Source organism: Mesoplodon densirostris, chromosome 7 (assembly GCF_025265405.1).
Source record: "Mesoplodon densirostris isolate mMesDen1 chromosome 7, mMesDen1 primary haplotype, whole genome shotgun sequence".
NCBI lineage: Eukaryota > Metazoa > Chordata > Mammalia > Artiodactyla > Ziphiidae > Mesoplodon > Mesoplodon densirostris.
This window is the reverse complement of record NC_082667.1, coordinates 24,240,909-24,256,165: the sequence shown is the minus strand read 5'-3', so window position 1 is coordinate 24,256,165 and position 15,257 is coordinate 24,240,909. Positions and strand designations below refer to the sequence as shown.

The 15,257-nt window shown below is 41.6% G+C and overlaps 1 protein-coding gene across 4 annotated transcripts in view; it reads left to right on the top strand.

Annotated features, from left to right (window-relative positions):
- TRIM44 (tripartite motif containing 44) overlaps positions 1-15,257 on the top strand; it is a 119,923-nt gene that overhangs the window by 70,710 nt on the left and 33,956 nt on the right. The window contains exon 5 of one of the 4 annotated variants that reach the window (XM_060103230.1): positions 11,103-11,407. The exons of 2 other annotated variants lie outside the window; for them this stretch is intronic. In XM_060103230.1, the coding sequence (XP_059959213.1) occupies positions 11,103-11,178 (76 nt within the window). In that variant the 3' untranslated portion in view covers positions 11,179-11,407. Of the gene's footprint in view, positions 1-4,921; positions 5,243-11,102; positions 11,408-15,257 lie in introns of those variants that run through there. One more of the 4 variants, XM_060103225.1, reaches the window with a different exon arrangement.

Sequence of the window (15,257 nt, the reverse complement as noted above, 5' to 3'; positions counted from 1 at the left end):
AAACTCCAGTCTATGTCTTAAGAATAACTAAATTTGATGTCATTGGTTATGCCCTCCCTCACCTGTGGCAGCCACAGCAAAATGTTGTTAGTGGTGTGTTTTTCATTTTAGGAGAAACCTGCTGGTCTCTAGCATCTTCTCACTTTCTGTCAGTGAGAGGCAGGCAAGAGGTGAATAGTTCCATTTCCCCAATAACTTCCAAGGAGCCTTCCTTTTTTTGTAAGTTCCATGTGGCTGAACTGCATTCACCTCTTTACCCGGAAACCCACAGCACGTGTCTGTACCAGATGCTGGGAGCAGAAGCGGGTGTGTTTTTTTGTTTTGTTTTAGGTTTTTTCTTTTTTCTTTTCAAGACGGTATGAAGTTTAGAGTCATTGAGTGCAGGTTTCTTTAAAATTAGAACTGCAAGAAGGTAGTTCCAGAACATTGAGAAAGGTGTCCAAAGGCTGTGATAAAACTGGGGTACCCTAAATGGTGAGGTCTTTGCCAAGGACCAATATTCCTGTGCCTGTCCTGTTTGGACTTAGGACCTACCTATGAGTGGTTATAGGGTCATAGGGTCTGCCACAAGCAGACGTTTTAGGGAAGAAAAACACTCTCTTACATAAGTGCCTCATTCCCCCACTCCTTAGCACCACTACCAGTTGTTCCCTGTAGGTTGTAATGTGGTTGTAAAACAGAAAAGCATTTTGTTTCCTTGGTGAGTACATGTCTCCTTCCCCTCTGGTTCTATCAATTCTATTGAAAGGAAAGTGAGATTGAGCCTGAGAAAAACTGTACAGAGAGGGAGGGGCTGACAATTACAGAGAAGGTAGGCAAAGAAGCATTTCTCGGCTGTCCCTGGCTGCCAGATGCATCTTGGTCCAGATGCTGTGGGGCAGTGTGTGCAGTTTTATCCCATCTCGCAGGGCTTGCCACTCAGACAAGAACCAGTTAAAACTGACCAAGCTGCCAACTTTGCCCTGACTTTCAGGGTTGTTCAGGGTTAGCAGCTAAACAGCTCTAATAGTGATACCTGCTTATGTGTCAAACTTAAAATAGGAGCTAGACCTACGTATATTATTTCAAAGCTTAAAAAAACTGTTAAATATAGTTATTCTCATCTTCTTTTTACAGGTGAGGAAATTGATATTATAAGAAGTTAAGTGACTAAGCCATGGTCACACAGTTAGAAAGTAAGTCAGCCAGGATTAGAACCCAGATGTCAGGCTTAAACTTCCGTGCCTTCAACCACCACACTATCCTGCCTTTCTCAGGAGATGGAAGATTCACATCTTCCAACATCTTGGCTGGGAATAAGTAAAGTTAATGGAATTGTGACAAGCCAACAGGGATTTGGCATTTTTATCAGAAAAATTTTTTTCATTTTCTTTATTGAGTGCCAGCAAGCAGTTTGTATGAGACAGAAGTTGAGGTGGAACTTGCCAGGAAAATGCCTAAGGTGGAATGAATAGGAACTTCTCTCCCCAGACAGGTAAACATTAGTTTGCTCCCTGGCTTTTGTGGAGCGGGCAACTGCCATCACCTCTTCTGAAAGAGCCACTGTTCACCCAGTGGCAGGTGCAGGCCAACTGTTGTCATGACAACAGCAGGAGAGGCAAACAGTTTAATTCTAGAACTGATAATTAACTGGGGGTGGGGTGGAGGTGGGGAGAGAAATGGGGGGATAATTGTTTCAGAAGGGAAAACTTAGCAATTACCAGCCAGCTGCATAGATAAAAAGGCCAGGCACAGATACTCAGCCCAGCATGACCCTAGAATTCAGCACTCATCCCCTCTGGTTAGGAATTTTTGATAAATGAAAATGAAGGGCCGAGTCCCCAGCCAATCAAGACTCTTTAAGGAACCAAATAAAGAGAGAGGAAGTTACATACACTGTAAAAAGAAATACAGGGGACCAGATAAATGACTACCCTAAATGACATTACCCAGCCAGAAGCAATCCAGAAATACTATCCAAACTCTGCAGGAAGAATTCACGCTTGGAGGTAAAACAGGACCCACAAGGCCTACCCATTGTGAGTTTCTACTTCTGTGGATGGAATGAGGGGAGAGTGGCATATTAGAAAGAAAATTAAAAAGACTTACAGAGGTGATGAACTTGTTTAGGTCCTTGATCATCACGGCTATTAGTCTATCAACCCCTCAGAGACTGCAATAGTGAACGTAAGCTAAGCATTCCACGTGGATCATCTATCTCATTTAAGCCTTACAGCAACCTAGGAGGACAGTGCTGTTATTATTCTCATATCAGACTTAGACATGTTCAGCACTTTGCCCAAGGTCACAGAGCTACTAAGTCAATATACTGAGTCCTATTATCCTATTGATTTGTGTTCTTCAAATAAAACCTCTACTACTCTATGGGGAAGTCGTGATCCCAATCTAGAATAAAATCAGACTTAAGTAGATTAAACAGTTTACAATAAAAAGGAAAATAATATTTTTTCTAGTAGAATAAATGTAAGCTACAAAATAAAAATTACTAGATAAGCAGTATTGGAGAATGTCCTATCATGTGTTTGAGATCTGTCAGACTCATAGTTCACAGATTAGCCCTGTGTCTCAAGCTCTGACCAGATGAACAAGTGTGAGTCAGGATTTCTTCCTAACTTGTTCTGTGGCTCAGGGCATGTTAAGGCTTGGAATAGGAGATGACATTACACAATGCAAGGTGACTGTCCAAAACTCCTCTAATGATATATTTTCGCCAAACTTCCATGTTTTATGTATTATTCATGGGAAAAATGCTGTAGTGTATATAGCAAGACCTCCCTGTATTCCAGAGTGTATGTGTAATGTACACGTGTGTGTATGAGAGACAAAGAAAGAGTTGGCAGGGGAGAGAGAGGGGGGAAAGAAGCGGGGTAAGAGAGAGGGAGAAGGAGGAAGATTTTCCTTTAAAACAGCGAGTCTCAGTGAAAGGAGAAGCATGGTGCTCATTCACCAATATTTACAGATCACCTACTTTGTTCCAGGCATTGTCTTTGGTGCTTAGAATACAGTTTTCCACAAAACATTCAAGGTTCATGCCCTCAAAGAGCTTATAGTCTAGAGTCTCAAGTAAGGATTGAGAAATGTAAGTGGTATGTAATTTAAAAACACATTTTAAAGAGACCCATTACTTCTTCTGTTAAAACCTAATACAGGGAATAAAACTTGCCTAGTCCTTCTGACTAGTGGGAAAATGTGTAAAAGATAGAATGCAGGAGAAGTACAGGTTGATAATCACTACTTAAAACTATGAGCTTCCCCTTGATTTTTCCAGAGGTCTGACAAACTAATAAGTTGATGTTGCCTTTGCAAGTGAAACAATTAATATCAAAATTTGGGAGCTCAACTGACACAATAATCATGCTGGAAAATGTAATTTGTCTGCATAATGGAAGTGGGATCATTTCAAGAAGATCTCATTAATGTGCTGTTCATCTACAAAGAGCAATGTAACCTTTCTCTTATTAGATTAGTGCAGGGTCATGATGCAAAAGGCGGTTGGAATAATTCTCAGTCTTTTGTTCTAAGAAAATAAATTAAGCACTGACTAGGAGTCTAGATATGGAAATCAAAATCATTGAAGACAAAAAAACAATGTAGCCACTCATTCTGAAATTGACATAAGCTCCTTTCATTTCTGTAGGTTTCATTCCATTTAGCCATTTATTTAACAAATTATATCCAATGTCTGCTATGTGCCAGGCAGCGCTAGGTGTTGCAACTATCATAGAAATCAAAACCAAAAACGGTCCCTTTTTTCTCGGTGCTTACTATATAGTGATTGGTCTCTCCTCCACATTTCAGGGCCATACATCTGTTCTGTGTCTGCTCTACTCTCCCTAAGCTTAAAGAATCAGCACCCTACTAAAAAGATGCATATCATGTGCAGTTGTAAATGGAAATCCCCCAGTGCAGAGCCTTCCCACGTACATTAGACTGAACACTGATTGAGTTGTTGACTTAGTCTTTTAAACTAGGGTTCCATGGTCCAATAAGTTTGGCAAATGCTGCTTATTTACCCACCTCTTGGAGTTCCACAAGTACCATGGTATAATAAAGTCTTCGAGCAGTCCTGTGATAATGAGACTTATTTACTTTGTTTAACCCAGCATTTCCAAACTTATTGACCATAAGGATCTTTTAACCCCTATCACATAAATATCCTTTAGAAACAGTGTTCCTCAATTGGATGTGGCTCATCGTCCACTAGATGTTGAGACCTACTGCTGATGATTTGCCGTCTAGAAAGAGAGTATAAGAAATGTAAGGCAATATATAGTAAGAGTCCACATCTCTTAGATTGAAATCTTGTTGTACTCCAAAAAACTAGGTCTTCTGAACCATTTCTCTACTGTTATTGATGTAATTTATGTCTAATACAAATGGGAGTGTAGCTATCAGAGGTACAAATAATCGAAACTGGTACACATGCCTGGCAAAAGAAAGTCTAGAGAGGGCCACTGGGATATATTTTTTTTAATTGACATGAAAATGAAACTTGGATGTCTGTGATTCCATTCAAAAATAAAATATCCATCATAAATAAGTTTTTTGTTCTTTTCATCTTAATAACATAATTCGTGTCACTTTTTAACAATAAAAAAGTTTTAGTTCCAGTGTATACCAAGCACACAGCATATTGCCTAGTATGGAGTAGACCCTCAAATATTGGTTGAATGAATGACTGAAACAAACAGTGACGAGGAACATTACTAAATACAAAGCAATACAGAACAATGTCATTTTTCCTCTTTTAAGTCAGTGTATAAAGTGGGCGTATCCTTCTGTTACATGATAGTGCCTCTTACATCTAATAGCTCTCATATGCCTACCACAGGTTGGGGGAACTAAGAAAAAATATATATAAAAGTATTTTGCAAACTGTTAAATGCTGCATCTGAGTAGTTGTGTTTGTTTTTTTTACCAGTGGTCATGGAGGTGCTCAGCATTCTATGTGTCAGAAATTTCCCTGATATGACCAGGCCCTGATGCCAAGTGGATTATACACCAGGATCGCAGTATTCTGACTTACAGACCAAGAGAGGAAGGCAATAAGACTAGGATGTCAGGCCTTTGATAGTACTTCTCTGTCCCTCAGTTTTCTCATCAGTCATCTAGGGGCCATAGCACCCACTCTGTCTATATTAAGGATCAAATGTGATAGCCTATGTGAATGATAGTAAGATATGCAAATAAGAAATGTAAATGATGCTCTATACCCTTTGAAAGTACAAGCATTAAACAAGCAAAACAGAGCTGGATGATATAAAGTTGTCTTTTCATAGTGTTATTTGTTAAGACATAATTGTGTTTGTAACCTGAGGTTCATGTATGAGTCATTTAAACAAATACTTATCAGCAATAACAAAGGAAACAAGATTACCCTTGATTCAGCACCTTTACACTTTACAGGGTGTACACAGCATCTCATTTCCTTATTCGAACAAACCTGAGAGGTGGTTTTGCTCTCCCCATGTTACATAGATGAGGAAATTGAATGAGAGTGAGTGACCTGTCCAAGGTGGCCCAGCTAGAGCTAGGAGTGGCAAGAGTCAGGACTTGGAGTGATGCCTTCTTGTTATACATCCTGTGCCTTTGCTCTCATAGCTGCTTTTGTTCAAAACATAACTCGTTCTCCTCCCTCTCCAGCATGCTTCTGACCTTGACTTCTCCTTCTCAATAAATGGCATCATCTTGTCTCAGGCCAATAACCTAAGAGTCATACTCAATATCTCTCTTTTCTTCACATTCCAAATCCAATTAATCAGCAAATTTTGTCAGATTTACCCTCAACTATACATCAAATCCAAGGACTTCTCACCTCCACTCCCTCACTATACTGGTCCGGGCCACATAATTTCCCTCCAAGAATTCTACTGTCGTTCCCTCATTGCCGCTGTTACTCATCCTTCCTCTCCCTGTAACCCCTCCATTCCATTATTCACACAGATGCACTAGAATGATCTTTTAGGATACAAAGGAAGTCATGTAATTATTCTATTTAGAATGCTCCAGTATGAATTATATCATGTCTGGAACTTGCTTTAGAGTAACCTGGAGGGAAGAGGACCTATAAAGTCACACAAGATGAGATTCCCACCATGCTCACATCTGCTGCTCACCCCACTGCTCACTCCAGCTATGCAGCTTTCTTACTCTCCTTCAGACAGAGGTCACATTCCTTCCTACTTCAGGGCCTTCGTGCTTGGGCTCCCTTCCACCTGGTGCTTATCCCCAGATCTTCACATGGCTCATTCTCTCACATTATCTAGGCCTCTGCTGAAATGTTGCCTCTTCAGACCTTCATTCCTTCCTTACCTGCTTTGGTTTTCTGCATATACTTGTTACTGCATGAAAATGTATTATGTTTTTAACTTATTATTTTCTTTCTTCCCCACTAGAAAATAAATGTTATGAGGGTAAAAGCTTTGTCTTTTTCACCACTGTACTGTCAGTGCCTAGAACATTATAGGGACTCAGTTAATTTTTGAATAAACAAATAGCTATGCAAAACCTGTTTTCAAAGTCGTAGAGAGAACCCTGATTTGGAATAGGAAAACCTTAGATTCACTTGATTATATTCTCAGTCTGTCACCTTGTGCAGGTCATTTACCTGCAGCTGTTACTTGTGAATCTGCCTTTGTTATCCACCAACAGCCTGTGAGTTTCTGAATGGCAGCATCTGTACTTGATTTTTCTTTATCTCAGTAGTAGGCATAGCAAGTCTATTACACTATTTGATAACTATATACATGAGCAGTACTTTGCTGTGTTCCAGACTTGGAAAATGACTGACAAGGACTCATGAATCCTTGGCTCTTCTTTAGATAATAATGACCATGGCCATAATAGCAAACACTGATTGAGGTCTTACTGTGTGCCAGGCACTTTTCTAAGAGTGTTACGTGTCATGAGTTCATTTAATCCTTATAATAGCCCCATAGGGGTAGAGGCTGTTACTATCCCCATTTTCCAGATGAGGAAAATTAAACATAGAAAGACCAAATAATTTGCCCAAGGTCACGTAGCCAGTAAATGATAGAGCACCAGGGTTTGAACCAAAGCCATCTGGCTGTAGAGTCTGTATTCTTAGCCAACTCTCTCTACTGTCTTCTCAGATCACCACTGTAGGCTTACACTGAGGTAGGTAGGTAGGTAGATAGATAGATAATTTAGTAAATAAATATAAAAGTTCACCCATGTACACCTGCTCTAAAGAAGGGTTTTAATCTAAGTATTCCAGGCTAGTTTCTTTGTTCTTTTCACTTAAAGCTACACACATGCCCTGTCTGCTCTGTTTGAGCCTTCTGAGAAGGGTAGGGCTACAGCAGTGAGAGCTTTGGATGGAGCAAACTGTGCACTCAGGACTGTGCAGAGATTTGGGCAGTGCTCTTTCCCTGTCCTTGGCAAGCGATGGGCTGCAGAGGTGCTTTCATGTCAGTGGCCACCCTCTCAGCTGCAGCCTTGTGTGCCTTGTCCATGATGAGGTTGGAGAACAGCGACCTGTCTGGCCAGCAGTAGTGCAGGCTGCTTGCCGTCTGGAAGAGCAGGGCGCGAACTCAAATGTATCATCCTGAGATAGTTCCCAAGATAAACAGAGTTTCTGTGCTGACTCTTGCTTTTCTAACTGAGGCCTGTTTTCCTCTTTCTTCTCTTCAAACAATCTTTCTAGAAGGCATTTCTCTTCCTTCCTCCCTGCCTTTGAGTGATAGGCTGACATCTGGGAAGAAGGAAGTGATCCACTCCTTCAAAAGTTACATCTCCATCAGACCTGAAAGTTGTTTAAAATTCAGTCTTTGCCTCTGGAGCTCTTGAGTCAAGGTGAGGAGTGCTCAAGCCAGCCTTCTGAGTCCCTGAGAACTGGAAGTAAGAAGGGTGAGCTCTTGTCCTGAATCAACCACCATCAGTCAGTAAAGAAGTCTTTAGGTGGGAATCTTTGCCTGCAACCAGGGGGAAATGGCAGAGGATAGTCAGAAGATGATACGTGTGTCCTACCCCATTATATATAAATAAAGGACTTGCACATCGTGGATTCTGGTATCTGAGGGGCACCCTAGAATCAGTTCCCTGTGGATATCAAGGCATGATAAAATATATGAAATAATCAGACAGCTTTAAGGTAATACGTAATTAAAAACTGAATGTGTATTTTAGACTCCAGAAGTTTGTTTGTTTGTTTGTTTGTTTTTTGTTTTTTGCGGTACGCGGGCCTCTCACTGTTGTGGCCTCTCCTGTTGCAGAGCGCAGGCTCCGGACGCGCAGGCTCAGCGGCCATGGCTCACGGGCCCAGCCGCTCCACGGCACGTGGGATCTTCCCGGACCGGGGCACGAACCCGTGTCCCCTGCATCGGCAGGCGGACTCTCAACCACTGAGCCACCAGGGAAGCCCTCCAGCAGTTTTAAGAGTTCTCAGAATTAGTGTGATGCACTGGTTAAAGAATATGGGCTTTGGGGTCAGAGGTTCTGGGTCTGAAATCCAGCCTCATCACCTACTAGCTATATAACCTTAGCCCTGCTATTTAAATTCCTTAGGCCTTGCTTTTCTCATCTGCAATATGAAGATGATAATAGTGTCTAAAATAAGATTACTGTGAGGATTAGTGAGATCATTCATTCATTCATTCAGTTAAAAAAAAAAAACCTTCTGAGTGCCTTCTTTGAGCAAGGCACTGTTCTAGCTGCATGGGGTCCGTAAGTGCCCCTGAAATCTCAGTGACAGCAACAACAGCAAACACTTACTTCTCTCACATACTGCATGTCCACTGGGGACCAGCTTTAGCTCTGCTTCCTTCTCCTTCATTCTAAGACCAGGGCTAAAGAGCAGCCCCTGCATGGGACGTGCTGGCAAGGGGAAAAGAGCAGGGGCAAAACGGTGCAACCCAGCCCAGTGAGCAGGGGATCACTTTTGAGGCAAGTGAGAAGTGACGTCAGATCGAGAGAAGAGTCCTGAAGGTCCACAAGATGAGAATATCGTTGCTGTGATTCACATGAAAGATCTTGAAGTTCTAGGATTCTAGGCTTGGATTAGAACAGTAGCAGTGGGGAGAAAAGAATAGGTGGGGGAAACGTGGGTTTGGGGGCTGGAGAGGACTTAGTGAGTGGCTGTATTTGAGAAATAAAAGAGAAAGATAGAGCTAAATCAAGAGCGCTGGCTTCCAAGCCTCGCTCTGCTGCTACTTAGTTATATAAACTCAGGCAAGTCATTGAACCTTTCTGGGCTTGAGTTTAACATTTATAAAATGAAAGACCTGAATTTGATGTGGCCCCTGAGGTTCCCTCTAGCTCTGTCCCTCTCTGGAGCTAAGGCTCCAGAGTCTTTGTCTTAGGAGACCACAGACTACTGGGAGTGATGTTAATGGGAGGGAAGTTCGGCTTAGAGAGAAAGATGTTGTAATGACTCCAGTTTGCATTTGTCTCAGCCCATTGGGTTGTGTGCCTTTCCTCCTTGCCTTTGCTTGTAGGTCACTTTCCCCTTGAGTTTTTTGTGAATCCAAAAAGGAGATAGAACTTATTTTTCATCTCCAAAGTGGGGTCCTTGGGAACACCTAGAGCCTTGAGGTCATGGGACTAATGTAACCTTATGCACAACGTTTCTCCAGCATCTTTTGGTATCCTGGCATCTTTCTACGCTTCTTCCAGTGTATTTCATGTTATGATAATATCTTCACAATGTCAGCCAGGGTGTCTGAAGAGAAACCCTATCCTCACCCACCACATACCACATATGCACAGAATCAGAAATTTCTGCCACTCTTCCTCCCTCTCAAGGGCATGCTTCTGCCTCTCTTTTATCCTTTACTCCTTCCCTTGGGAAGAGGAGTAACTTGTCTGATTGGTCAGAGTCTGGTAGTCATTTGGCCTCTCTTCTCTGTTGCGCAGGGTTAATGTGGTAACAGTCACTGCATTGAAAAAAACAACATGACCGTATCTTTCTTTCTTCTCCTTTGCTTCTTGGATCACTTGATTCAGGCAGGATGGACCTTCCTTGCTCTTTGCTCTCCATTGCAATAAGCAGATTAGGAAGGAATTGTCTCTCCTGGTCCCAGGTAGGTCTTTGTTCCAACTTCTCCATCAATGACTAGATGAGTAAGTCAAGTTGCTCCTTCCCTGGGATTCAGATAACTTTAATTTAGTGGGAGAGGTGGCGGGAGGCACCTACTGTAGCCTCGAAATCTCAGCACTCTACTTTATTATTTGGGTCTCCACTAACAAAAGTGGTACCTTGATCATAGTTTAGCTCCTTAAGTCTGCTCTCCTTGTTTGAAAGTGGAGAATACAGTGAACAAATGACACCATGGGTTCTTCAGCAGAACCCTTTCAACCTCACCTCACACTTGGTAATGGCTTCCTGTCCCCCTCCCTCAGCTTGCCAGTAGGAAAGTGCAGTTATTAAAGAGGTGAGTGTTTCACCGTGCATCATAAGAAGTAGTTTACAAAGCTGAGTTGCCAACAACCCGTGTCTGCTTGTCTCATAAACTTTGTTTCCAGGAAACTCAGTCCACCTCTATATCCTGGCATTTTAACCACTTCAGCCAAAATGCTGGGTTCAGCACTTTTTTCATGTGGTCATTTTAGTTAAATGATTACTTTGAATTTTCAGTATTAAATTAATGGTACAGTCTGAGCTCACCAAAGATGAGAGCTGTACTTAACAGTTCGCAGTGTTTAACCTCCTTCCTATCCCCAACTCCATGCAGTGTTTTGCAATGCAACTTTTCAGCAGGTATTTAAATTCTGACATGCTTTTGATACTTTTTTTGAAACTAAAATTATAGGCTAGCTCATTTGAAATGGTTAAACACAATTTGTGTGCATAGTTGTAACCCCAGTTGATTTGTTACAAAAAATTTTTAATCTTAATTACTGTTTCCAGGAAGTCTCCCATGAGGCAAAGTTAATGAGCCCTGATTTATTCCACCAGCTTTTAAGTCAGACACTGTGCGAGGCACAACAGGGTTAAAGAATGAGCCATGGGCCCTGCCCTCAAAGCACTTGTAGTCCGATTGAGAAATGAGCAAAGAATTACAATATACCAGTATGAGAACCCACATAGAGAGATGTGTTAAGTGCAATGGGAAGCAGAATAAAAAGTGACTAATTCTTCCTAGGGAATCAGAGAAGATTTCACAGTTGTTGACCCCTTTGAACCAGTGCCCTGAACAGAGCTATACAACAGTAAGTTGATTGATGACAGGTGGAGAATGGACATCATAATTGTACGCTCTGTGAGCAACAAGGGAATTTTGAACTATGGTTCGCTTCGCGAGGTGAAAGTATGTACTGTATCACTGTTTAAGTCCTCAGCATTGTGCTTTATTTTATAAGAAGAGAGCTTTGCCAACACTTAATCCTTTTCGTTCTAAAAAGAGTATAGATATCTAAAAAGAGTATAGATATAATGGAAATAAACTTGGAGTATTTTGAGGCAGCCATAATTTAGTCTATTCAACTTTGAAGACTCATTCATTCATTCATTCTCCTTCTCTTTCTGTATGATCTAAAAGAAAGATTTAAGTTTTTTTAGTCATTTCTTACTCTTTTAGTTGTTCTGTGATGTCACTATGGCTCCTGTTTCTTATTGTATTAATCAGAGACTATTTGATTGTAAGGAACAGAAATCCACCCACGCTAGCTCAGATAACACAGAGGGGTATGGAAAGGACATGGTGCATTTCACAGGACCCAATCAAAGGAAGCATTTCTGTACCTGATGGGCATAGGCGTGGGAATTGGTTAAGACCAGAAGTTGCTCTCTCAGTCTCTGTTCTTTCTTTGTCTCTTTCTCCTTCCTGCTTTACTCTCCGCCCCACAGAGCAGCATCCTCTGTTTGCTTTCCTTATAATTTCAGCTTGTCCTGGCAGCACCTTGGCCCCTGCTATATAGCAGTTTTCTGATGCAGGATTCAACATTGCCTCACCACAGTCCCAAGAGAAAATATAGCCAATTCATGTCTATTAATTAGCTACCCTTGAGTTAGGTGGTCATGCCTGTCTAGTCAGTTACTGTAGGAAAGGTTGGGGGGCAGGGAGGCCGAGGAGTCATGTGGTTTGTAGGGCTTCTCTTCTCCCAGGTGGGGGCAGGCCAGGAGGGTAAATTGGAAAAGGTAAGCACAATTGAACACTATTCTGCTCTGCAACCCTACAGAGGCAAGCTAGTGTGTAATCTAAGATGACAATTTAGTTTTTCTTAACACAGTTTTTTATAGTTAGACAACAGAGTGCCCCTAAGTGCCTGTATCTCTTGTCCATCCCAGAACAAGCTCCATTTCTTATACACCTAGCATTTCACAGATAAACAGAATAGTGCTCACTCAGCTAGCACGTGGCTCCTAACAGCACCCCTGTTTCTCATTTGCTGTGGCCTCTTACAGGTCGGGTTAATGAGAAAAACCATGAATTTGAAGTCACTGGAGTTACTTCCGCCTCTTGCTAATTTGGTGTCCATAAACTAGTTCCAACTTCTTAGAACCTGTTTTCTCATCCACAGAATGGGGCTGACGTGTGCCTCCACAGCCTGGGTGCTTGTGAGGAGCACAGGATAAATGTGTGTTGAATGATTTTGTGAATAATAAAGCACTATAGTGATGAGTTCAGTTATTAATACATATGTTAGTGGTGGCAACAAAGATGCAGTTTTTTTGTTATTTAGCAAGAGGTACTAAGGCGTAGACCCTCTGGCATCTGCTCACCTAAGGCAGGGCACGACTTTAGGCAAGACTCATAAACACACCAAGTTTCTGGTTCTCCAGCTCTAATTTCGGGCTGTCATCAAGCACTTGGAGTTCCTTGGATGAAGGTGTAATAGAAGGTCATAGGTGTGCTGCTCCTCCATCAGTGTGCATGTCATCATAGCTCCTGTTCATGACAGATGACCTTTTGTCTTGTTCATTTGTGAGCTGGAACTGTTTTAATCATCATAATGGTATTAAGTGGGCTGTTACCTGGGCTGCTTCTTTTAATTAGATGGTGATGGTAAGAGAAAAACATGGATCACAAATTATTCCCATTTTGCACATAAGTAAAAGATGCTGAATAATTTATTGACCTTCACTCAGCTACTAAGTTGAAGAGCTAGGATTCAACCCAAGTCTGTTTGACTCCAGTTCCCACGTTTTCCCACTATGCCTCACTGTCACCAGATCTTAGAAATCTACATGTTTAATTTCTAACTGGGCTCTTCAGACCCCAGAAGGATCTATGAAGATAGAAATAAAAGTCTATGAACTATTTTCAATATTTCAAAACTTGTAGTGGGAAATCTTACATTTAACTGCAACAGGGCAGAGTTATGTTAGCTGTTTTCCCCCCATGGTGACCTAATCTGTCAGTTATTGATTATTTAATTCGCGCAAGAAAACTAATTAAATATTCAAAAATGTTGTATGTTAGAGTTTCAAATTCTGAAGCCTTTGGAGGGTACGTGGGGATCCTTGGTGATGAAAAGGTTATGAAATATAGTCTAATTCAAAAACCACAAACTGATGGGTCATCAGCCAACTCTAGCCTAAGGATATGTTTTGTTTGCCTCATAAAGTAATTTTTTCAATTTATGAATTACTGACCAGCATTTAAAAATTGAAAGATTTCACATCAAAAAGCAGATTTTTTTCAGCTTCTTTTGGAAATTCAAAATTTCTGGCAATACTGGATCTATATTTACCCATGACATTGACCAGCTGGCTCCTTAGATGGGGTATGTACTTTGCAATTTACCAGACTCCACCTGGCCCAATTTATTCACTTCATTCATTCATATTACCTACTAGGCCCCTGTAAGCATTTGAGTCTCTAATGCCCAGGCTAATCCAGTCTCCTCATTTTGTTGCTTGGTTATAGAGTAAAACCCATTCTCTAGCTATAATCACTCACACATTTTGTACCCTGTACAGTTTTGTGTCTTGGGCTTCTTCTTAAGGTCTTTCATGCACACTTGTCTATTTGGCTCTACTACATCTTTGCAGACAGGAGCCACATTCTCATTGTTTAAGGGGGTGGGAATGCAAAGAAGAATAAGATGGAGTGCCTACTGTGAGAAAGTTATGTAGTCTAGCCTTGTTTCTTTTTAATTCATGAATGTATCTAGGACCCTGATAAGTACCAAGTGCATTTTCAAGACCTGCTTTCTAGAGTATTGTGAAACAGAATGGGGTTGGTGTCAGAAAGACCTAGGTTAAAGTACTAGCCACCATTAATTGTCCACATAAGCAACTGATGTAAACTCCTCAGTTTAGCTCTCTTGTCTGTAAAATGGGGATAATCATAATGCCCGTGGGGTGAAGTGAAGATTGAATGACCTCATGCTCATAAGGGGTTTGGCACAGTGTTTAGCATTTAGTAACTGCTAGGATATAGTAACTCTTACTACTAGGGCTAAACATGCAGTTGGCACTCAGTTCATGCATGTTGAATTAACAAATGAATGGGTAGAATAAATTGAGTGTAAGGAATTAAATGTGTTCAAACAAGTAAATATCTATCAAAGAAGATGTCACCAGAAGTGTCTCTAGCAGGCCTGGAGACCACAAAATTTTGATGGCTTTGAATGTCTGATTTTTTTTTTTTTTTCATGGTATGTGGGTCTCTCACTGTTGTGGCCTCTCCCGTTGCGGGGCACAGGCTCCGGACGCGCAGGCTCAGCGGCCATGGCTCACGGGCCCAGCCGCTCCGCAGCATGTGGGATCCTCCTGGACCGGGGCACGAACCCGTGTCCCCTGCATCGGCAGGCGGACTCTCAACCACTGCGCCCCCAGGGAAGCCCTGAATGTCTGATTTTGATGAGACTACAAGAAGCGCACGTTGTGGCAGGATCCGTACCCAGAGGTCTTTAAACCAGATTGATAAGCTTACCTCTATGAAATAACATCAGCCTCAGTTTAATGTAAGTTGGTGTAAGGTTGAGAGGAGAGGAATACATTTCTAATAATCTTTCAAAGTAGACTCATGCTCAGTGTTTTGAGAATATACTCAGGACTTCAAAATTGGCCTGTGGGCTAACCTCCGTGATACAGCAGGTTGACGTTGTCTCCGTGAAGAATCGTCGCGGTTGCTAAGGTGACTGCTGGAATGGGAAAAAGCATTAGACCACTTTCCCTGGGCTCCTGGACTACTTCCTCTTTGTACAGCCTTAAGGGACAGGCAGGGGAACTAACTTATTTACTATGTGACATCGCTGTCTCATTTAATTGTTACACTGATCTTCTGAAACAATTCAGATGACAAAACTGAAGCTCAGAGGGAGTAAGGGACATGTGCCAAGTAGTAAAG